Consider the following 24,767-nt stretch of genomic DNA (forward strand, 5'->3'; position numbering starts at 1 on the left):
CTGTTCTTTCATCCCCAGCTCTACCTTTTTGGAGAAGGCACCTTTTTATATACGTTCACCAAGTCAGGTTCATTTGCGAATACGTCTCTTTTATGGCATCTGTGCTTTTGGCACGTTACTGCAGGTTCTTGACACAAGTTTTCTCAAATTGAACGAAACTGCTTAAACTGAACCAACGCGCGCAGGGAGTGATGCAGCTCCATAAGCAGAGGTACCTCGTGCCATTCATACCCTGAGATATCTTGTCTGACCTCCAGCTGCCTCTCTAGAAAATCATGGGTCTCCTGTAGGTCCTGTTCACGTTGACATGCCCTAGGTGGGTATCTCAAAGGGTACTTGGCATCCATGTTTAGGCAACTGAATCCCACAGATTTTCTCATCTGATACTTGCATGTAAGTTTTAGAAAGCAATTATTAGGCAGTAAATGAGAGCCTCTTCTAGCTCTGACTGTGCTGGTGGAAGAAACTGGGTCAGCAAAATGCCTGTGCCTGCCAAGAAGCCACTGTTTTCTGAGCTTACCTTCTGGAGCTGCTTGTATGATTGCTCCTAATCAGGTTTGATTAGATTGATCTGGGCTACAAGAAGCTTCAAGACTTTTTAGAGTAGCCTCACTTGTTTTGGGGTGCTGCTGGTGCAGGAGAGGGTCTCAGGGCTTCGTGCAGGAAGGCAGGAGCTGTAAGCCGGGCTGGAGGAGGAACTGACTGAGCTTTTTCCCCTGGCAAAGCTGCGTGCTGCAGAGTGCAAATCCGTCTACTGCTGAAAAGTCAGGATCTTCTCAACGCAATGAACTGGCAGCAAAAAACTTAGTTGTGCCATCTCGTTAAACTTTTGCCTGCTAGCGAGACCTTGAGTTGACCTTGATAACGATCCATGCTCTTTGGGGAGAGGAAAGGAGCAAGAAGCTGGCAGTGCTGGGACACGGAGCTGCCAGGCGGGGAGCTCTGGGCCAAGGGCTGTTGCGTCTTGCGCTGCTCCTCCCGTGGAGACGATGGAGACATTAAGCTGCTGCTTCGGTCTGAAGCACCGGCCATGAGAAACACGTATGCTCGCGTGCAGCCCTCGCTGGAGTCGCTGCCCAAGTCACTCTGCAAAGACGTTGGTGAACACGCTTCGAGCGTGGAAGTTATCAATCACCCTGCTGTCGTTTTTTTGCTACACTTTGTGTAGTTTTATCATGTAGCGCTCTTAACATCACGCATGTCTTCGGGATTTGTTGTGTCTCTGTTGGATGTTGTGACAATATTGCTTCACAGCAGAAAGGAGGGTCCAAAACTTGAAGCCAAGAATGCACCAAAAAAAAAATCAACTTGTTTGAACAATGCATAAGACAACAAAATGAACTTTGTTAGTAAGAAAAAAACCTTTTATTGGGCAATAACACAGCAAGTATAGACATTAAAATTTTTCTGTGGTAATCTAATCTGCTTTTATAGATGTAACGACTAAATTATTGATTCTCTAAAGTTTGTAAAAGCTATATTCTGTTATCAGCGATCTGAAGTTTGGATGCACTGGAAGGGTGGCTTTCTTCTTCTTTGTCAAATCTTCATTTTCTCTCCTTCCTTGTGCTGCGGATAGGGTAAATAATACAGCAAGACAACCGTGGTGTCCAGGAGAAAGGGCTCTTCTCTAGAACTGTCCGTCTGCAGGGTGGTTCTGTCACCTTAGTGGTGGACTGTGGAGATGGCCTTGGTCTAGCAGGGCTCTGAGTGAGGAGTGAGATGGGGCATTGCTGCAGCCTTGCGTGGTCTCCCTGAAGAGTTTGCCTGGCTTTTGACAAAAGATGGCATCAAGTTGACTTGATGCCAGCTTGAAGCCAGCTTTTGCACTGAGTGGTGAAGGGAGCTTGAAAATTTTTTTGAGAAGGGGATGATCTGCACCAAAATTACTGGTGCTGTGCAGGAGCCACGTCTTCGCTTCTCTTTTTCTCTCTCCTGTCATCTATAAATACGTATCCAAATACAAAACCTAACCCATTCAGGAGCTTGGGGCTCGATCTGTGATTCAGGTGGACTGGGGATGAAGTTGCAAGTGTGCTTTCGGGGCCGAACGTGGGGTATCGCTGCTGTTGGGGTATCGGAATCTGCGGCTCACGTGTGCCCCGCCGGCGCTGTGGGGAAGGCGTGGGGCTGCTTGGAGGATGTTGGCCACGTCCGTGCCTGCCTTCTCTGCGCGAGGCCGAGCCCGCTTCCTCCAGGCTTGCTTCATGGCCCGATGCTTTTGCTTGTGATTCTTGCTGCTTCCTTTCCTGAGCTGTTTACCTGTGTTTGCCCTTAAGTACGAGGCCCAGAAATGAAGAAAGCAGAGTCCCCTCGTGCGCCTCGAGGAGCAACCGCCATTCACTTATTGCCTCCAACATGCTCTAGAAATAAGGTGCTGTGCCAGGTGACTCGTGCCGCGGGGGTGTTGGGCTGAAGCTCCTGTCTCCTCTCTTGGAAAGCTGCCTCCCTGCTGATCCCATTCTATTTGCGCTTCTGCGCTCTCCTCTTCTTGGGCCAGTCTCTTGCCCTTGCCCTTGCCCGCCTTGCCCTTGCCCGCCTTGCCCTTGCCCGCCTTGCCCTTGCCCGCCTTGCCCTTGCCCGCCTTGCCCTTGCCCGCCTTGCCCTTGCCCGCCTTGCCCTTGCCCGCCTTGCCCTTGCCCGCCTTGCCCTTGCCCGCCTTGCCCTTGCCCGCCTTGCCCTTGCCCGCCGTTGACGTCTCCAGCTTCCCAAGGTCTCAACCTCTGGGATGCTGTGTTGTGGGAGCCTTAGGACTCCTATCGCTTTGGTATTAGCGGCGTATTTTTAAAGTACAGCTTGCATTATGTTCTCCAATTTGTTAATGAAACTGCTGAGGAAAACCAGGCCTGGGACGAATTCATGTGGAGCCACTGTTGAAAAGCCCCTTCTGCCTGAGCCCAGCCTTTGACAAGCAACTTTGTCTTTTAGAAGGGTTTTCTTGACTAGCATATGCATGCGGTTTATGGTAATTTTCTGTACAATGTTTTTCCCTTAAGTGCTTTGAGAATACCTAAATTCGGCAATGTCAGGAGCCTTGCTGAAGTCAAGGTAGTCCCATTTACAGCTTCCCCCAGCTATGAAACCAGTGTTATCTGGCCAAATAATCACACTAAGAGCAGTGGTGCTTTTCAGCAACTCCCTTATTCTGCACTTGAGAACCTAGTGATAATGGGATATTGCTAATATTTTGCTGAATTTTACATGGGTGGGAAAGATTTGTTGTAGGCTGAAAATACAATTGGGGGTCACCTTGTATGTGCAAGATGCACTTTTTCCATTTAGATCCACAAAGGTGAGAATGCTTTCTAAACTATAAAATGAAAAATATTTATAATTAGATATTGTGTACTTTTGCTTTTAAGAAAAGAGTTGCTACTTGCTCTGCTGTGCTTGTGACCCGGATATAAATCTGTGTCGGTGTTACGGGAAATCAGAGTAGAATTAAGTTCTATTTAATAGAATTAAAGCTAAAAAGCAAATTTGGCACTTGACCTTCACCTCAAGTGCTTTCAGGTGTAATACGCCAAGTAAATGGGGTTTCTTTTAAAGTGCAATTTGCTGATGCACAGACAGACCTTGGAGCATGAAGCTTGATGTGACGAGCTCTCTCCGTTAGGTATTAAGCAGGTATTAGTCTTGCAAACTTGCTTTGACCTTTTTCAATGAAGATGTTGCACCACTCTTGTGTTTTTTTCTTTTTGCATTGCTCAGTAGTTGTTTATTACAAAAGTTAGAATAAGATTAAACAAACTGCTAATGCTTTCATGTAGCCTAATGAGAAGAAAATGTTTCTGAGGGATTAAAACCACTACAGAAGTTTTAAAGGGGGGGGGGAGGAAAAAAAAAAAGTCCACAGCAGACTCAGGAATTTGTTCCACTTATTAATTGAAAGCACCAGCGGGTCGCCTGTGTCCCGCTGTCCCCGTGCTGTCCTCCTCGTGTTGTTCCCCAGCCCTTTCATTCCTCCCCGGAGGCCTTCCAGCCTGGCTGCCCTCTCTGGGAGCGGGCCGGGGGGTCCGGCGGGTCAGCTCCCAGGTGGCTCCCGGTGCCGTTTCATACGTGTGCAATAAGGTCCCGCAGCGTGCGTCTGGCCTAGGAGGTGCCACCTGAGGCTGGTGGCACGGTGACGTGTCTGAGCTGCTTCGGAGGGCAGCTCTTGGAGGAGGAAACCCGTAGCGGAGCTTGTGACCCCTGGCAGTCTTGTGTTGGGTTGCGTTGCCCCAACTTCTGCTCTCTTCCCAGTTCTTGCTCTTTTGGGTGGTCTCAAGGCCCCAGATTGTTCAGTGCAAGCTGTCGCCTGAGGACCAGCATCATCCCACTGGCGTGGGGCCGCGTGGGCAGCAGGAGGGCTCAGCGTGTCCCACCTCGCCTGGGCTCAGGCTCCCTCTCTCCCTCTTGGAAACCGGAGACGGCATCTGAGCATCTCGCCTGGAGCCTCTCCCGCTCGTTACTGGTTCTTAATAGTTTGGCCCCTCGGGCTGGACCAGGCTTGGTGGCCCCTGTGTTGAGGGAGAGGTTTTGTAATGAAGCCAGGCTGCAGAGCAGAGCTGCTGGGCTCGCTGGTACGTTGCCTGTTATAACTTTCCTGGAAAGATTTTTTTTCCTTTTTTTTTTTTTTTCCCCAGTTGACCTTTTGAGAAACCAAAGTGGATTTTTAATGAATGCAGAAATTGTGAAACTCAACAGTACAATCCAAGAACTTTTCAAAGTAATTTTTAAATGGTTTTGTTTAGTGAGTGTACTTGAAAAAAAAAATAAATAAAAATAAACCAGAAAGATCTGTCAGTGAGCACAGAACCATCGAGCTAAGAAGTTACACCCTTCTCCAGAGTTACGAGGTCGGTGCTTGTGGGCCAGGCCACTGTTCCTCTGACTTTTAATCAAAGGGTTTTTTTCCAAGGCGGGGGTTATTCCTCAAGCTATGTAACCATTTTTTTTTTAATATCAAAGAAAAAAGACTACCTCATGGATCATCACTTCTTATAGCATTCTCACAAGGCCTTGTATTTACAGCCAAGAAAATGGGTAGCTGAAACCTAATTTTCATTTTTGTTTTGCTTAATTATTGCTTTGTTGTTTTTAGTAGTGGAATAAATATACGTATAAGGTTTCTTTTTATAGAGACTTTTTTTTGTGGATCACAGAGTCCTACAAATCACTAGTCACTCGGCAATTGAGTAGCGCTGTGCTGAAGATCCAGAACTGGCTGGAGTAAGTGCTCCAGCTGGAAAAGTTGTTACAAGAAGTGAAGTGCGTATGGAGAAGAGATGAGATTCAGGGGAGCAGCCGGAGAAAATGCCTGTATATCCAGAACAAGATACTGGGTTTTCCCAGGGTTTGGTGGGTAAGAAGTGTGAAGTCTAATGCCCCAAACATAGTAATCCTGAAAAGGAGGAAGGAGGAGTTGAAAATGGTTGTATTTCCCCAAATTTGCTGTATTGCAGTCGTTTTTTTAGGCTGAGTGGAGCAGTTGAGATCTGGAGCCGGTGTGGAGAAGGAACCGACAATTGCTAGGTAAATAAGAGTGCATGGACTCTAAGGACGTGAAATCACAGGGATGGTTTTCCGGGAGTGATCCTGGAGCTCAGACAGCTACAGAAGCGGCTGGGAAAGGTGGACCTCCAACGGGGGCCCGGGAAGCTAAGACGATGACGGTAGTCTGCCTACGTGAAGCTCAATGTCGAGTGAGTGCTTGGTGTCCCATGCCCTTCGAGGCCATTGGTGGTTCGGTCTGGCGCTTCTCTGCGGTGGCAGAAAGCTCTTGGGTCTTGCTCGTTTGCTTGCGTTTTAAAGGGAGGGTGGAAGTGAAGGATGCTGGTTTTACCCGATAGGACTGTGAATGAACAGGAGGGCTCAAAAGGAAGACACAGAATTTTTTTAAACGAGCTTAGAGGTGACCTCTAGGATACTGGGATTTTGTTGCTGTCATCAACTCATTTTTTAACATAGAATCAGGCTAATAAAAAGCATGGGAACTTTGTGTTCAGCCATCTGCAAATGAAACGCTGCCTACAGTTTGTAAATGATTTTGAGATCTTTTTGGCTGCTAGATGCTTCTGCAAACGGTATTGCCAACAGTATTTTGCTTTTCAGGCAAACACACTTGTATGGAACCCATAATTGCTGTTTGCATTGGTCTTTAAAATTTGTGCTTGAATAAAAGCACAGCTTCTGTAGCTTCATTTGGTTGTGTGTGTGTTCATCTTTGAATTTTGAGTTAGTTCGCTGAAGAGAGGGGCCTTGTCCGCTGAGAAGCGCTGCCCGTCGGCCGAGCATCGCTAGATGGCACTCTGCCTCTAGCTTTAGCACTTCCACGTTTCTCCAGCAAATCTCCGTGCCTGGGTAAGCTGCAGGAAGAACCACTAGCATCATGCCGTGGTGGCATTCAGACCATTTGAGGAAGTTCTGTCCCTTTCTGCCTATAGTCCAAGGGTAGAAGCTGGTTGGTACCAAAGGACATGATGTTGTAACCTTCAGAGACTTGTGTAGACTGCCGAAACATGTGATGTTGGTCTGCGTTATTTTACATTGAGTTTTAAAAAGGCTTAAAGATTCTGGCATCTTCATTTCTGTGTCTCTTTTTTTCTTCGTTGAGAATGGTTTACTGAAATTGTACAGTTGAAGTTCTTAAAGAGGGTTTTAAAGCATAATAATTCGGTGTTTTTCCTTCAGCTTTCAGTCCTATCTTGGTATTTTCTCCATAATTTTGGAGACCTTTGTGGATTCAGAAGCTGGAGTTCTGCAGAGCGACTCGTGGGCACAGATCACATCACGCGGGTGCTTCGGGCAGGGAGATTTAAGATGTCTAGCAGGATTCCCCTAGTTCTGATTCCTCATGAAGCGTCGCTGGCCACGGCTGCAAATAGTGGTTGTTTTGTGACTCCTGTAGCTTGGTACGGTTCTGTCGTTCCCCGTCGTTCACCTCTAGTTGCTGTGTGGAGTCCAGCATATGATTTATTTAGCCTTGCTTTCTGAAATGATGCAACCTTGGACTTCATAAAGCTCGTGGGTACTTAATACTTCTGCCTGGAGGGGGAATTCAGGTTGAGGAGTTAGCAGTGCTCCTCAAGATACTATAACTCTGCAGAGACAGGTCTAAGAGTGGGAGCTGCACATGCCACAGAAAAATCACTGTAATCGCTCTAAAAACAGAAGCCAAGCACAATCCCCTGCTGTTTCCAGGTGTCACATCATCTATCTGTCTGCTAGAACAGCATTAGCTTGCTTTGCAGTTGTGATATATTGACTCTACATAGCAGCCGCCTTCCTGTAGACGAGAGTGTTGGGTCCTGGGCTGTTTTACAAAGCTGCTGGAGATCAGCTTCAGTACTGGCCAGTGCAGAACAAAAAGCATTTTTCTGGTTTATTTTAACACGGCCTAGTTATATGCAAGAGAAAAGCAGAGTTCTCCTTTGATCGCAGGAGATTTCTTTTTTTAAAGCTCACGTTCTGGGTATTTCTTGTAAGCAATGACATTAACACATGCTGGAATCCTGACCCGCGCTGGCATCTTCTTTTAGGTCTGTCTATGATGGAGAGGAACACGGTCGTTTCATGGAAAAATTGGAAGCGCGAATCAGAAACCATGATCGCGAGATTGAAAAAATGTGCAACTTCCATTACCAGGGCTTTGTGGATTCCATCACGGAGCTGCTGAAGGTTAGGGGTGAAGCGCAAAAACTGAAGGTAAGAGAAACCAAGTGAATGTCTCCTTTTGTCCAGAGCATTTCCTTTCTGTCTTAAAACAGCAGGAAAAAAGCTTCCTTCCCAGAGTCATAGGTTAGTCATTTGAAGTTTAACAATTATTTTGGCACACTGGAATGCTGTGGTACATTAGAAGCACAAGAAAGATGAAGGCTAGGCCTGTTCTCCATTAGGAGACATGCTTTTCCTGGGGTACCTTATACTGATTTCTTAAGCAAAAATACGCTCTATAGTCAAAAGCACATCTGTTGCTGCAGCAGCATCTGCTCCCATGCCCGTTCTGGTGTGCAACACTATCTGTAACGGGAATTCTGCCCGAGTCGGATCAGCAAAAACTTCTGATGCACATCTGACCTTAATCACCAGGTGCCTGCCCGATGCTGGCAAGTGAAATATGAATATTTAAAAAGCAAATGAAATTCAGAACATTATACGTTCAGAGTAAGAAGGAACAGTAGTTAAAAGTAAGTAAGGATGCTTGAAATCACTAAATACTGAAATACTGGCTTGTAAACGAAGGCATAGCTCCTTTCTTTAAGTAGCATCTCCAGTTTTGTTTGCTTTAACTGGAAGCTAAAATGGTTAGAGCTAGGGATGGGTTTTCCAAATACTGAAGCCTCTAAAGCTGTGCAGAAAGACAGGAGAATGATGTGGAAAAGTGGAATTTTCCTATTTCTTTAAAAGCTGATTATGTTCAGTAGGTTGGGGAGAAAGCCATTTGTAGGATTGGGGTGTAGATAAGCAGTGGGAAGGAAACCAGTCAGCATCCTGGGGAGAAGCAGCTAGAGACTGCGGGTTTTTCTGCACGTAGGGGCCAGGTGGGCTTGCAATTTAAGCTTGGATGCTGCACCTGAAAATCTGAATATTATATGGTTTGGGGCATATTTAAAAGCATAGCAATGACTTAATCAGTGAGCTTCAGGGGTTGGAGAACCTTCCTCTTTTTCCCACAGAAGTTAGGGCAGAGGAAGGGAAGACTGCGTGCCTTTTCCGTTCCTGAACTGGATTCTCAGCAAGCTTCACCAGCAAGGTGTGACCTTGATCTACCCCCCCACCCCCCAGAAAGACACAAAACCCAAAAATCAATTGCCTAGTGAGTGGGTCTGAATTGCATGGCACCCAAAAAGGTGCGGGTTGGGTCTAGAGAACAGTACAGCTAGTCTTACTAATTAAACGGAGTGTGACCTGTTGAGAGGGACCTTTATGGAAGCTGGTCTGGAAGTGTGGAGGACTGTTCAAGGAGAATTAGAGGAAATGAAGTAATAACAGGGGGAAAAGTCTCAGAAAAGCACGTTTTCTGGAGAAGAATTAAGAGCACTAGTTTGGCTGTGCCAACTGTTGGCTTTCAAAGTTAACTCTGGCGTTTCCAACGCCGGCCTCAATCCCACAGACAGACGCGTGCATGCGGGAGCACCTTCTTTGCGTGGGCTTTCCTGACATCAGAAGGAACCGTATTGCAATGGCTTTTTCCAAGGCGAGGATTCACCCAGCGGTTGATTGCAGGATGAGGCCATTGGAAATACCATGAAAGGAGTCCGCTTTTTTCTTTTTTCTTTTTTTTAAGCTATTGTTTCTAGCTAAGAATTCCACATTGTTTGTTTGCAAAGGCTTGTTGCTGTTTCCCATTCTACAAACAGCTACTTTGTTGGTGGCGCACTGTGAAGTCCATCTCTGTACCCTCAGGATCTCTCTTGATTTCTATTACTATGCGATCTATAAAACGGCACATGGGAAAAATATACACAGAAGCTTATTTGAGAAATATTGAATCCTCTTTGTAAGGGTTTCCCGAGAGAATCATCCATGGGTCCAGTGACGAGTGTGGCTTTTGTTCCAACTATTCATTCTGCATTTGATCTTGGCCTTTTTCTCAGTAGCGCTGGTCTTTGAACATACATGCAAGCAAGGATGAAATAAATGCCCTCCACAGTGCATCTCTAGTGCGCATCTTTGGTTATGTGCTTTCAGCTTTGGGGCATTCCTTATAATACCACACTTGTAGAAATATCAGCTTCATTGTTTTAAGAATGCACATGCTAAATACGAGCTAGACGTGTCGTCTTCACCCGTCCCTGCGTAATACAGTGCTACAGTACGGAGGGAAGAGGGCAGCTGTAGCTCAGGTGGCCCCAAATCAAGCTGAAATCAGAACTGTATGGTTAAACTCTTTGTGTTTAAACCTTCTATCGTTCTTGGTCTCCTAAGGGCTAGCACAGAGCTGGGAACTCTTCTTGCTCGCGGGTGAGCTCCTCAGTAATGAACTTCTGCACTAGAAACCTCATGTTTCTTTCAAGGGATGCTGGGTCACTGGTTTATAACCCACATATTGATAAACAATTAAGTTAACTAGAAATATATAGGACATGTCTTTAGAAAGGCGTCTCCTTAATTTGGGTGATTTTAAACCATAATATTTTATTGAACCAAAACCTTTTTTTTTTGCATTTGTTTTTTCTTTGTTTTTTAACTTTTTTAACTGTATAGTTTCACTAACATGTTTCTCATTTAATTTCTTATGGGGTTTCAAAGGAAAATCTTGCTGCTTTTTTTTAATGTTGTACATCTTGAATGTTCTCAGATCTTGTACTGCACAGACTTTCTTCCTTAGTAGGAAACGCGGAGTGCAGTGTTGAGTTGTTCTTGCTCTGCAAATTCCCAGTACCCCCAACATCTTGACAGCTGTGTACCATTGTAGTTACTCCATCTCATAAAGGTTATTGTAGGAATGAAAAGACTCGAGGAGAGACATTGGGGTTGTTCAATTTGGAAAACATGGTTCAAGGTGTGGAAGGGAAAGGATCACAGACTCACGGGGCTGGTGGCAAACTCAAGGAAACGGTTAGTCCATCTCTCTCTCTAAGGCAAGTTCTGCTCCGGCCACGTCATTGCTGATGGATTTTTATCCAACCTGGTCAATGTTAGTGTTTCCCTAGGTATCCTTCCTGCTCTAGGAAGTTCAAGTCAGATAGATGAGAACATTTTTTTTCTTTTTTCCTACCCTTTAGCTCTACTGGTCTTCTCCTACCAATCATGGCCACAGAAGAGAGATTATTTCTTCTTTTTGTGGTGGCCTTCTACAGCTTGGAGGTTGTTGTAACGGTCTTCCCTAGTCTTGTCCTCTGTAAGATGAGTAGCCACAGTCTATCCGAGAGGGTCGTGCTTTCTAGGCCTCTCGTCATTTTTACTTTTCCTACTCTGAAGTCTTTCCAACTGGGAGGTTTGGGGGTTATTTGTTTTTGTTTTGTTTTTTTAAGTGTGGTTCCTGACCTGGGGCAGGTAATCAGTCACCAGTGAAATGGAGAAGGGTTATTTCAGGGGGTTGTACATGCTAGCGCGATTCTTGCTTTCTTAGCAACAGCACCGCACCGGCTGTTTTTCAGTTTGATTTACTGTGCTCGCTGGGTCCTTTGCCAAAGAGCCGCTGTCTAGTCATTTGTCCCGTTTTGTGTGGCTGATTATTTCTGCCCGAGTTTAGCACTTCACACCTGCTGCTACTGAATGGCAAGTCATAAAACGGCTTTTCTTTGAAAAAATGCTTGCAGTTTTAATCCGCTCTCCCGACAGTCCTGCTGCCTCCGTGCTCGGAGTCATGAGATCTACGAAGCTATGAGCGGGGGAGAGAAAATGAAATGGTTTTTGCTACTTATTGCCTTTGGATTAAGGCAGGTCTAACGAAAGCCAGGCTGCTGGCTTAAAGCACAGGGAAGCTCACCTTTGTCCGGGCAAAACCCAGCTTGAGTCTTGCTGCCGCAGGACGTGGGGTGGCCTGAAGCTACGACGGTCATGCGGTGGTGTCCCAAGCGGGGAACGGCTGCGACGGTGGGTAACTAACCCAGCGTTTTGGGTGCAGCCCTCGACCAGGAGGTTCCCGAGTTGCTGGCTTGAAGGACCTTCTCTTGGATGCAGAGCGGGGTTGGGGCACCCTTCGTGTCCCTTCCCAGGGTGCTCTCAGCCGCCCTTGCTCTTCTCCATCGTCTCCCTGCCCTTCTCGAAATGCTAGCGGCATAACGTAGAGGTGGCCCCGCTCGATGCCATGTTTTCTGTCCCCCCGTGCTGCGCGTCTGTCTCGGGTTATAAAATCTCCTCCGAAAAGCTTCAGTGTGCCAACGCAGCGACTATATAAATGATCATCCCTTTTTTTCCGCTGTGTGGATGTAGTTCTTAAGAACAAAATGAAACGCCACTTCTCACCCCCCTGAAACACCCGGTGTGCAAGGGCAGGATATACTCTTACTTCTTGTCTTAGCTGGGATTGATATGTAATTTTAATAGAAGACTAGTACAGCCTTGGCATTATTTTAGGAGCAGTTTTAAATTACCCTACATGGATTCCTCTTTCCTGGTGGGATTTTCAGGATATAAGAAAATAAAATAATCTTTGGAAGAGATGCTGTGCTCCTGCTCGTAAAAGCTCCATACATCAGAGAGGAAATGAGCAGTTTTTGCACGAGGCAGGCAGCCAGGAGAGCCGAGGCTACTGCAGAAGCGGGAGCGATGCGATGCAGATGCTGCGCCGACATCGTCTAGGGGAGACCGAGAGGCGAATCCTGTTCTTGCGTCACGGCAAACTCATGAGCAACGTGTCTGGTATCAAGAATAAAAGGGATCTTGGTGAGGCTGCAAAGAAAGGTTTAAGTTCTGATGTCTTACAAAGATGAGCCTGGCAGCGAAAATCAGCGGTTTTAATAGCCGTGAAATGAGTCTGCTATTAAAAAAAGCAGCAGGTTGGTCTCACGGTCCTCTCCTCCATTCCCGTCTTTCTCCCCACTGCTGCCAGGGTCCCTGAGCGCTGCCGGCTCTGCCTCCCTCGGCTCGCAGAGGTACCCCAGCCCCGAGCGGTGCTGCGTAACCGGCTGCTTTTGCTAAAGAGCCACGGCTGGGCCTGTTGGTGCAACTTTTTTGGCCCAAATTGGTTTTGGTGGCACAGAAAGTGGAAGCTCCAAGCAGACAGGTTAGCAGAGATAACGTGTATGGGAGCCAGGAGGAGGGATCCCGTGGGAGATGTGTCTTTAGGTCTAAGAGAAATATTTGCACTTTTTAGGTAAAGTACCCATTGAAGACTTCTTTTCTTGCTGCGATATTAAGGACTTAAAACCTACTTATAATTTATTTGGTGCTGGGAAGGGGAAATTTCATTCCATGTCACTTGTATCCTACCTCTACCACTGATGTAAAATAGTTTTTTAAGATGAGAATCCGTGTAAGCATCTGCTGCAAAATTTGGTCCATGGAGACTGTGGCTTTCTGAGGCTGCCATGCAGCAGCATTAACTCTTGTTGCCTTCCACTTTTCTGTAATAACAAGCAAGAAAATCCTCTCGTGGCATCCTCTGTATTTGCTGGGCTGCTGTTGGCATCCTTTAGTGTGTCAGAAGGGTGATGGCAATTAAATGAGCTAATTATCCTGATTTACATGTACGTGTGCTCTTTCTCTTCCCCCCCGCACCCCACAGAACCAGGTGACAGACACCAACCGAAAGCTGCAGAACGAAGGAAAAGAGGTAGGTGCTGCATCCCTCCTTCCCTCTCTCCCTTTTGCTTTTCCACGCTTTGGCTGCGCTAACTCGTAGCGAATTGCACCAAACTTCAGCGCTTCCAATCCATCCGCCTTACTGATGATCTACATGACATTGCTATTATACATTTTAATAACCCTCTCTGCTGTATCTTGCCTTTCTGTGTGAAACGTGAGTTGCGCGAGAGGGTTAGGACGTGATTTTTCTTCTTTTTTGCAGCCTCTGGATTAAAAGCTAGGGGCAGGCAAGCCCTGGAAAGTAAGAGGCTGCGGGCTTGCTGCCTCCCCCCGGGCGGGTGAACGTGATGGGTTGTGACAGTATAAGCTGCGGAGTCGGGCGCCGGCTTTGCCCTGCAGTATGGCAGCAATTAAAGCCGGTGCGGTTTCGAGCCGCATGGGTAGAGGCATCAAGGCACGGAGAAAGGAAATGATTGAATGTGTCTTGGGTGCGATTTGCCTCTAATCACCTTCATTCTTCTGCCCCTTCGTCATGAAGGAGTAGTAATAAACCGAAGGGGCTTCAGAGGTGGGTGATGGCGCTGAGGACGGAGTGACGGCACCGATGCTTGAAGCTTTGCGAGTGCCTGACACGTAGATGTGTGAGAGCTCCCGGAGGAGGCCTCTTCTCCCATCTCTTTCATTTCCTCCTGATGAGTCTCGTTGCTTGACCCATATTCCATATAAATCTTCCACTCTTTGCACCTTTTCTATTTCCCAACTACCCTCCCAGAGAGCCAGACCTCGTTTTCCGAGAGTACGTGCAACCGTTACTCTTTATAGAGCTGCACTGCAGTCAAAAAACAAACAAGAAAATATCCATGTTGGACCGGATCGGGCTGATTCATCTAATGAAGATGAAAGAAAAAAACACCCTTCAGGGAGGGGGTGGCAGAACATACCGCTGTGTTACCTTGGATGGAGGATTCACCTCCAAAAGTAGAAGAGCCTGGGGTTTTCAGAAGGACTTTACAACCTCAGTCTGGTAACTGTGAAACATGTGGATACCGTGGAGATAAGTCAGTAGTCTAAAGGACAAAACTCTGAACAGCCCCTTTCAAACAATGAAGCGAAGGAATTTTCTTTTGTATGTGATGGCTGATCCTTGTTTTGCCCTTATCCAGATGTACAGGTTTTTCTAGTGAAGACTGAGGATTTAAAAATCATTGTTAGTTTATGATGGTAGGAATTCCTCCGGGAACGAGTGGCCACATCCTGTCTTTTAGAAGAACTAGCAAAGAGAAGCTTGAAAAGGGAGAGGGAGTAGGAAAAAGATGAATAAAATGGGAAGGGGAAATCATTTTTGGAATTCACAGGACGTGCTACATGGCTGGTATTTTGATGCCTTTGGTTTTGCTGCTCGCTTGCTTTAAATTAGAGTAGAGAATGCTTCTGCTGCTTGATTAATCAACCCGAAGCTGCCCGTACGCCCTATTTAAGCAATGCTTTGCAGTGTTCAGCGAGCTCTGCAACTATCAGAGGAGGCTTTGTTGTCAGTCTGCTGTTTGGATGTTCATGACAAGTGCCAAGTAGCTTATATACTCTCTGCTCTGTGTTTACTATTCTCACTGTCATTTTTTTTCCCTTTCCAAAGTTGATAATAGCAATGGAAGAGCTGAAGCAATGTCGATTGCAACAGAGAAATATCTCAGCGACAGTTGATAAGCTGACACTGTGTCTTCCTGGTGAGGAATCTGAAATTGCTCTCTATTTGTACAGCTGTCTATTTTAACTCACATCTCTTTGCTTTAAGCTTCTGTTTCAATGCTTGTGTATTTTTTCTTGTCTTTCCAGTTCTGGAGATGTACAGCAAACTGCGAGAGCAAATGAAATCTAAAAGGTAAATTTTATCTGGGCTGATGTTTATGTTGGAAGTGTTGAAAAGCACCCTTTTGGTGTTAGCTCAATTAAACAAGGAGGTTCTCAAAACTTAGGACTTTGAAATCAGCCTTCCCAAGTGAAGTTATCTGATTTTTGGCCGGTATCTTCACAGTGTAGCTCAGCCTCCTATGGTACAGAGTAGAACTGTGATTGCAACAGCCTCTGATTTCTTTCTGTGTTAATCTTTTTAATTAAGATGGATGTTCACTTTTTTCACGAGCGCTCACTGTTGTGATGGACTTCCCAAATGAATGCGTGGCTCTCGGTACTTCTGCATTATTAACTAAGTTTCATCCTAGGAATGTCATAATACAAAAACTGATATTCTCCGAGAGAATCCAGCGTGAATGGAAGCCAGTGGCCTGCGAAGTGTTGTGTGGGATGGTGGGGGAAGCTGGTGAGAAGGCAGATGGCTTATTTTGCGGTAGAATTAATTGTTGCTCAGAAGAGTGAGCTGAGCTAAAGGACTTTGGCTCAGAAATGAGCTGTAAATCCCGGATTTTTCCCGTTCTCTCTTGTGGTCCTTAAGAATTACACCAGGGTCCAGGGTATTTACATGGCTGGGTATCTGGGGAGGATTTGCTTAAGCAGCATGGGAGCTTGGAGCAGTGCTGCAGCTCTGGGGGTGGCAAACGGGGCGAAGAGCGGCTGGTAGAAAGAGCTTAGCTTAAAACACAGCAGGAGCCAGCTGAGTGCCAAGCAGGCAGCGCGATCCGCTCTGCCTGTTTTGTGCCTGCCATCCGTCGTATAAACAAGGCAGAACGAACCGGTGTTTCAAACAGGGCGATAACTAATTGGATAGGGGTATTTTTGCCCTTCCTCTCCTGCCTCCGCTGCTCATTGTGGTCCTTGGTCCCCAGAAGCCTTGGATAAGCAGATAAGCATTGCTCCTGCAAGATGGGCTGGCCGGAGGAATTGCTGAGAGCTTATTTGGTTGTTCACAGCGCTTATCCGTTCCTTTCTCCGAATGTCTGAGCGCAGAATTAGGCAGCGCAGAGTTTGTCCAACTGCGTTTAGCCTGTTTATGGGAGCAGCAAGGGACTTGCCTGTCGACAGATGTGGGGTGGGGGGCTGGAGCTGATCACAGCGCTGTGAACATCTGAAGGGAATTCACAGGCCATTCGATTCCCTCTTCTGGATAGTGTTTCCAGGGTCTGCTTCTAGGAATTGCATCTTTCTCCCCCCCCTTCGAATTGGTTCATTTTGAAACAAATACAAGTTGAAAGCCACATTTAAGAGGAATCTGAACCCTTGGCTTTTTTTTTCCTTTCCTCTTTGTCTTGGTGTGATGGCTTCATTCACCAAACGCAGCACAACATATTAAATATTTGTGTGTCTGCACCCGGTCTCACTTATATATCACTTCGTGATAGCCAGCAAGGGGGGCGGTTACTCGTGTGAGTCTCAGGTTTTGAGCGCCCAGCCTTGCTGGGGTGATGGACTTTGCATTCTGGCAGAATAAACTCAACTCTTCCAAGCTAGACAAAATGAATTACGTGCTGTTTGCAGGCGTTTGCCAAACACAGAGCCAGCGGCTGCTCACTTGAGCTGGAAATGGGGAACGAAGCACAGTCCAAACCCAGGCAAGTGGCCGTGCAACCTGCAGAGAGGGGTGATGGAGAGAGACATTTCATCTTCCGTTGTTCAAAGTTGTTGCCCCCTTGGCAAGCGTTTCCATTTCAGTGGAGAAACGCTCCCTCGAGCTGCAGAGCTGCGCAGGGACTCGGGCACCCGCTGGGCTGGGAGACGCTAGATGCTAGCGGGAGAGATGCAGGACGGGAGACCGCCGCAGCGGTCCGCGGCGCCGGGAGGACCGGGGCGACCTGCCTTCGTCAGCAGCCGTCGCTGCCCTCTGCTCTCCCGTAAACACGAACACGGCTGAACTTTTCTCTGCCCCCGCATGGTTTAGGCTTTGTTTTCGGCAGGCCGCCGGGGACCCCATCGGTGAACACGCGCTGTCCCCGCAGGCTACCTTTTAGCTGCTTCTAGTTCAACAAACAATGTCCTAAAATATAACAAAACCCCAGTGTGTGTTTACTTCTCTGGTTTAATTTCTGGCTTTCCGTGCACTCTTTAAGTTTCTCTCCAGAGGGGATTGCGTTTTATTGCAAATAGCTTTTTCATACCTCGCTGCAGTGTAAACAGTGACCGGGTTACACGATTAAGCCGTTGGACTTTCGGTGGTCTTAACAGGCCAGGCATCTTCTGGTTAGAATAACTTCCCCGGGGACCTGGCGGGAATTTAGGCAAGGCTGACGAGTGGGGATTTGGGTGCTGGGCTTTTTCCAAGGATATATTTCTTCTGACTAAATGTTTTCTCCAGCCCCCCAGATTCAGGGTGCACCGGCAGGTGACTGCAGCAGGATTAACCGTGGCTCTAGTCTGCCTGCTTAATTCCTTCTCTCCGGTGTTTCTTTGAAGAATGCCGTATCCATTTCCCGATGGAGTTTTCTGAGCTAAACTTGCCTTAATTTGCCCTAGAGGAGCCTGTGACCTGGTGTTGGTCATAAACGTGTTTCTGCAGACCCTGCTCGGAGGGGGCGGTGGGAGCATCAGGCGGGCGCAGCGAGGCCCGATGGAGGCCGTTCCTTGTTGAAGCCTCATCAGCTGCCTCCTGCTCTGTTTTCCCTTTGCTGAAAAACTCTGCTCCTGAATGGGGTGATATCAGTGTACTTCTGTCCAAGTGGTTAGATTTAATTCTCTCTGTTTAAGGCTGAGTTTAGGAAACTGTGCTGAAACTGGCATTTTCCGTTTTAGCATCGCTGGGGCCCAACTGCCGGGCACTGGTGTGCTGGTACCCCCACCCGCTCGCGTTCCTTGGTCCGGAGCTGAGATCCTTCAGTGTATGGCGTTATATACTGTTAATGCACACTTTGGAGGGGAAGTGGAGCAGAAATAGCTATTTGTTCTTCTGCATCTCCCTCGCTTGCTCTCCCCAGGCACTACCCCGCGCTGAAGACGCTGGAGCACCTGGAGCACACGTACCTGCCCCAGGTGAGCCACTACCGCTTCTGCAAGATCATGGTGGATAACATCCCCAAACTGCGCGAAGAGATAAAAGAAGTTTCCATGTCAGACCTCAAGGACTTCCTGGAGAGCATCCGTAAGCACTCCGACAAGATCGGCGAGACGGCGATGAAACAGGTAGGGGCCCGGGGCGGGGGGGGGGTTGGTGGCAGTGGGGGCTGCTTTTTGGAAAGGGAAAGGCATACTGCAGTCTTGTTAAACTAAGCTCTATTTTTGCTATGCCAAGGCAGCAAAGATTTCAACGTAACTTTATTTTAAATATTGAAGTAATTGTGTGGCTTGATGAAGCAGCAAGATTCGTTGTTCTGGGGCTGCTACTAGAGTTTATTTTCCATTTTTTTTTTTTTTTATACTGCTGAAAAGCAATAATGCATTTTTGCCCTCTTCATCCCCCACCTGTACTTTGCCATACATTCCTGGTGCCCAGAGCGTGGGATGTGTGGCTGGGGTGCGTGGTGCCTGTTTTCTGCCTAGTGGAGCAGGGGCATTGGTGCTCCTGTGCCCGGTGAAAACTGGAAGACCTAGACACACCAGTATTGATTTCCCAGGTTCAGGGTGAAGCAGTAAAAATACACGTATTAACCATAATTGAATTTTTTCAACTTGATCTAATTTTCAAATACTAGGTACGCTTTTATTGTGGCTTATTTATATTTGCCTAGCAGTTCATGTCTGTGAAAGATGAACCTGATTAATCGTACATACCCATGTGTGTATTAAAATGGAATTGCTTTTTTCTACTCTTCTTTGATATTCTAGTTTTGAATTTCAAAACAGGTTTTCGCATTACAACTGGAGAGTATTGCTCGTGCTGTCTGTTAGGAGAGCTTTGCCACTTTGATGAAATTCAGCTTCGCTGGCAATAAAATGTTGCATCTCTTGAGCCATAAACCGCTGCCTTTGGTAGTGATTGACTGATGGGACTTGCTGATTTACGGGAAGGACTTTTGCCATAACCTTTCACAAAATGTAAAATCGTGCTGTTGCGTGTACGGTTAGAGGTACAGACAAGTTCACTTTTCTGTCTTGGAAACACCATCCTTTCCATAAAACGTTCCATCTTGAGGATTTCTGTTAATTGATTTAATTTACAGTGTATTTGCTGCTTTATTGTCTTCTCAATCTCCTTCTCGTATTTTAAGAAAACAAACAAGCCCTTATGTTGTGTAATAGGGCTATGAACAGATGCTGTGCTGCGACTTGACAAAGATGTTTGCTAACCTCTATTAGCTGTTACATTAAATCAAGTTAATCTCTCTGAATCTGCAGAAAACATGGCCGTGATCTTGGCATCCTCATGGGGATGTCATCGCGTGCTGGCGGCAATGTCTGGCAAGATCCTTCCTCCTCGTGTCTTGTCTGTGTGTTTGCAGTGGTGTTGCTGTTCCGAATTTACCTGATACCACAGTCTCTAGAACACCAGCTGTTTACAAAAAGATCTTTTTTTTGTTCGTTATAGCAATTGAACTTTTAAAATGATTCTCCTTTGCTTCCTGTGGCTCTGTGGATTGGAAGGAATAATTTTTTTTGGTCTTTTGATGAGCAATTAATGCGGTGGATGTACTGCTTTTTAAACAAATTCTTTATATCCTGTTAAGGATATTTACCAATTATAGAGGTATAAGGAGATGCAGATGTTGTGTCTTCTTATTTTATTTTCCAGTTGTGTTGTCATGCCATTGGAAGGGCGAGACTGGTTATTTAAACCTAACAGCATCATGTGCTGATTGCAGAGGTGAACCTGGGAAGAGAGATGTTGCAGATGTGCAAATTCAGCCGCGTTTCCGTGCCTGTTTAGGCAGACCAGTTCTGAGAAAATCCCCCCCTCATCATCTCCAATAGGTATTTCCATGCTTCCCTTGCTGCTGTCTTTTGATCCGCATATTTCATAGCTTCCCACTTTCTGTCCCCTTCAAATTCTTGGAGCACTCCAGTGTTTTTTTTCTGTTCTTTGCTTCCCTCCTGTCCCGTCTGCTCTCTGGGGAGAGTTTGCCCCATGCTGGGAGCTCGGCTGTTTTCGTCTCCTGCGCTGATGAAGTCTGGCTCTTTACCATGCTGCAAAGCTAGAAGAGCTGCACTCGCTTCTACCGGGATCGTCTTCTCTGCCGTGAGCTCTGTCTTGGTGTTTCTCTCGCCGTTTTTCAGCCTTCCTCCTTGCCCAACTTGCGATGTGCATCATCGTGAGAGGCCTTGGAGGGTTCAGTGGGGACTGCCTCCTCCTCCCCTATTCCAGTAGAAGGACTAGGGCCCATCAAGTGAAAACAGCAGGCTTGAAATAACCAAAAAGAAAGAAAGAAAAAGAAAAAAAGTATTTTTTTCACTCTGTGGGTGATAGACCTGTGAAACTGCTTGTCAAAGGATACTGTAGGTGCAAAATTTTCCATGGTTTTAAGGACAGACTGGACAAGGACTTCCAAGAGATTCCTGGCAGGTTGCTGATGGGACAGTCTGTGCTAGGCTCAAGAAGTGTCTTCTCCCGGCTTCTCACTGTTGTTGAATCAGGCTTGGGCAAAGTACTGTATTTTCTTGCCCTTCTTTGATGGAGTTGGTCTTTGGTTTTGCAGCAGTGGGTTATGTGAGCTCTTGGTGTGAGCCAGTAGGCAGTTGTGCATCTCAGCAAAACCTGCAAAGAGCGAGTCTTCCTTCCTCCTTGCTCTTCTGTAGCATCTCTCTTGCTCATTCTCCTTCCCTCTCTGTTTTTGGATGTTAGACTCTTTCTCTACTTTTAGCCTTTGTCCCTTAGTATCGATTTCAACTACTAATGTTTTGGGCTTCCCTTAAATTCATTTTTTGTTCTTCAACTCTAGATATTATTTCAACCACCAACATGGTGACTACTTTGACCTAAGCTTAGTTGGACTCTCTATTCCTTCCCCGCCGTGACAGCCTTATACACTTTCAGAAATTCTTGGTCCTTCACCACCTTCTGCTTGTTTACAGTCATTTTGGATTTTAAATATTTCTAAATTGAATTGTCTCTGGATTGTGGTGACTTTTTTCTTTTTTTTTCTTCTTTTTTCCTTTTTTCTTGTTGATGTTGCCAGCACCTCTGTTATGGGTACATCAGAGCTTGGGCGTCTGAATGTCTTCAATAGAAAAATACTTAAGTAGAGATGTTTTTCTTTTCTTCCATGTAGATGCTAATAAAATACAGACTGAATCGGGCTGTTGCAAGGGAGCGTCAAAACGAGACTTACAAAGAAGCCAACATCTAGATGTTTTTATTATACTTTACTATATCATCTGTTTGCAAACATCTTCCATCTCCCCCAAATCCCGTTTTTCTGCTGGTTTGTGAGAGCAAGATGCGGGCTATAAAGGGGGTTTTCTTCATCACCTGTGGGAACGCAGTTACCTTTGAGGTAGGACTTGCCACCTTTTCGACAGCAAATACGCACCGTTGCTGCACAGCAGCTTGGGAAGCAAGTTTGCCACATCCAGGTGCTAATGTGGAGCTGGAAACGATACTGCAACTTGACCCGCGTGCTAGGCCTATTCCTGCAAAAAGTGTCACGGGCTACTTGCGCGGTTAGAAGTGGTTAAGACCCAAAGCCCTGCGAGTCTCCAGTTGCGTAGGGTCCCTTTGCGTCGCTTTGGGCAGCGCTCCCTCTGCCAGCGTTGCCGGCATCGCGCCTGGCCTCGCTGGCTCCGTGCTCGGCCTGCTGCCGGTGATTGATAGCCGCTCTGGATCCGAGCTGCGCTGGCAGAAGGCCTGGGAGAGTTGGGGAACTGCGATTGGCAGCTCAGTACATTCGGTTTAAATTAGCATCATATAAATTCTTTTAAAATTGTTTGATTTCACCAGCGGGAATGGAGCAGGGGGTTGATACAATGGGGAAAGGAAATCATGTTTTTGTAACATTACAAATCTGAGGCCGATGATGACAAGGGCTGAAAATTTCATTTTGTGATAATCAGAATGATCTGTGTCGTAGTGCTCGGAGCGTTGCTGCGTTCCTGGCCGGCCGTCAGATGCAGGGAGCACCCCGGCCCCTCTTTTGGACAGGAAACCCGTGGTGGGGCGAAGTCAAGTGAGACCTTCCTGGGGTTGGCCGTGCGCGGGGACTGGAAGGATCTTGCAGAGCGCTGTGAAACCCTATATTCTCGACGTACAAACGATGAGCTCTCGCTGGTTCCTTGCCTCCTTTTTTAAATCTGAATTTTATTACCTATGGTTCTAGGGGAATCTGCTCTGTTCCAAATATTGCTGTTAATTATGCAGCGCTTGGAAAGATGAAAGTAGCTCAGTGCATTTGAACTCGTTCTGGACTTTGGCCCCGTGAACCTGTGTGTGTGCGTTTTGTTTTTGTTTTTTTAAGATCTGAGTCCTGGCCTTGCCAGGAATGAATTACATCTTATTAACACTTGCTGATATCCGGTATGTGGTTTTATTATCTAGCTTAACGTCTGAAATATGTCAGACATGTGAAGGAGGTCACTTAAGATGGTGCAGCATGCAAAATATCCCGTGTAAGCACTGTGAATGCTTCCACACAGGGGGCCAAGAATAACCAATCCAAAAGCCATTATCGGATAAAGCTTGTCAGGACGGCCAAAACGTTCAGCGTGCCTTGCAAAGAGACAGAGGCAAACCAGCTTGCTCTTATTTCTTTGATAGCCTCAGCAGGATGTGCTGTCGAAGCTGATGTTTAATAGGTGGTGATCTCCTGGGACAGATCGGAATGGGTTGGTGTTTTGGCTGTGTGCTTTTTTTTTTTTTTTGGTTGTCTGGTTGTTTTCTTAAGGTGATGTTTACTTTTCTTGGTGACTGGTGGTGTTGTCTGTGTCCTCTCCGAGCAGCGTAGTGTGAGGTCCGTGTAGGTGAGTCTTCTTGCAGCGTGGTAGAAAACATCAACCACTGATGTGAGTGTACAAACACTTCTCAAAAACAGGGCAAAAAAACTGCACAGTGATGCAATTTAGTGCACAACCGAAACGTTAATCTGATTTTGACAGGATTGCTGTTCTGATGTTCATCTGAAGAACACGAAGCTCTTCTCAACACGCGTTAGCAGCAGCTCTGTAAGGAAGGCAACAGCTTCTTTGAAAGAAGACATTAAGGTCTGAGGTTTAAATAACTTCCTAGCTTCACATGCAGATCCCAGAACTGAGCCTAGCACTCCTGACCTGCAGTGGTCAGAGCATAACGTACCGTGCACCTCATCTCACATTTAATACGGGCTTTCTTGCCTGCAGATAGCTTGGACAAAGATCACTGAAGTGTATGTGGTTGTGTGCAGCTGCCAGGGCAGTGCTATGCTTTTCTTTAGTATCAAAACTCTCAGTAGCACGAGATCCAATGCAGCCAGCCTTATAAAGAGAAAATCTTGTGGACAAGAAGTGCGGGAGGAGATATTTTTGCAGTCGCTTGGACTGGAGATGACAATTGCTAATAGGCATCCACTGCGGCTGCCGGGATGTTGTGCTACGTCTTTACAGGGCCATGTTAAGGCTGTTGAGCACCCAGCTGCGTGCTTCAATATTTTAGGTATGTCTGGATTTAAATTTAATTCTGACCTCGAGTTCCCTGGATTTGTGGTGATTGCTTTGGGCATGCGACTTTCTTTGCATTGTTTGCTCTGTGCTACAGCTTGTTCTTACAACCGTAACTGAACCTCAGCGTGCGTTTGCACTAGGAACGCCGAGCAGACGCTACCTACGGGTGGTGATTCCTGAAAATCTGTTGGCTGTTTTTTTTAATACTTTTTTTTTAAGTCACTCTGAATATGTTGGTGTTGGAATAAAAATGCTCCCATCTAATTTTTGTAAATGCCCTTTTTATGAGTTATAGTGTGTAAAAGCTGAGGAGACGCGGTTCTGAAAACTGTATCTGTGCACAGCTTGGAAGTAAATGCCAGTGCAAAAAGCTCCCAAACCTCCTATGTACGAAAAGGTAAATGACATAGTATTCATTATTTAAATAGGATAAAGAGCAACGTTGAGCTTAAATTGAAAAATTGCATTTGTAAAAAAAACTGGCCCAGCTGCAAGCTTTGCTGCCTTCTCCTTTCCATGGTGACCATGGACAAAACTGGGGCGCTCGGCATTTCGGTGCTGGGAGCTGGTGTACTCCGCTTGCAGAAACTGCGGTTACAAGCACTTCTCTCTCTCTCTCTTTTTTTTTTTTTGAGCAAAAGATGGTGTTCAATGTCAGCAACTATCTTCGTGCTCACCAGTGTCCTCCTCTTCTCTCTGCCTGTCCCCTCAGTGGTGGGGTCTCTGCAGAAACGCAGGAAACCTCCCGACACCCGTGTGAGTGGGAACCTGTAGTAGGTCCTGCAGGGGCAGAGGGTTGTGGTGCGGCTGCAGGTTGTGCCCCAGAAGCATGTCTGAGATCAGGGGGTGTGTTAAGGAGTCCGTGGGATGGAGGTGGGTGAAGAGGAGATGATGGGTGGCTTGGAAGGTGGCAGGGAGCTTGGCCTGCTGAGGTCACACGTCAGAGAAACCATGCCCTGCTGACATAGTATGTTTTACCAGTGGAGCATATCCAGAAAGGCAAGGTAAGGCTTGTTCCTGTGCTTACGCGGAGCAGGGCGTCATGCCGTGTGTGGTCCCACGAAAGTCCAGCTGGACCGAGCTCCTGGAGGCTGCGTGTGCTCCGGCCCCTGCGGCTCTCCCAGGGCAGGTTGCTCTAACAACAGCCA

The 24,767-nt window shown here is 46.6% G+C and overlaps 1 protein-coding gene across 6 annotated transcripts in view; it reads left to right on the forward strand.

Annotated features, from left to right (window-relative positions):
• Positions 1-24,767, forward strand: part of EXOC6B (exocyst complex component 6B) — a 291,383-nt gene that overhangs the window by 40,751 nt on the left and 225,865 nt on the right. For all 6 annotated transcript variants that reach the window (XM_064511671.1, XM_064511672.1, XM_064511674.1 and 3 more), the window contains exons 2-6: positions 7,521-7,686; positions 13,157-13,204; positions 14,810-14,900; positions 15,010-15,055; positions 18,036-18,240. In XM_064511671.1, coding sequence (XP_064367741.1) covers positions 7,521-7,686; positions 13,157-13,204; positions 14,810-14,900; positions 15,010-15,055; positions 18,036-18,240 — 556 coding nt within the window. The remainder of the gene's footprint in view (positions 1-7,520; positions 7,687-13,156; positions 13,205-14,809; positions 14,901-15,009; positions 15,056-18,035; positions 18,241-24,767) is intronic.

The sequence above is a fragment of the Dromaius novaehollandiae genome, chromosome 4 (assembly GCF_036370855.1).
Source record: "Dromaius novaehollandiae isolate bDroNov1 chromosome 4, bDroNov1.hap1, whole genome shotgun sequence".
Lineage (NCBI taxonomy): Eukaryota > Metazoa > Chordata > Aves > Casuariiformes > Dromaiidae > Dromaius > Dromaius novaehollandiae.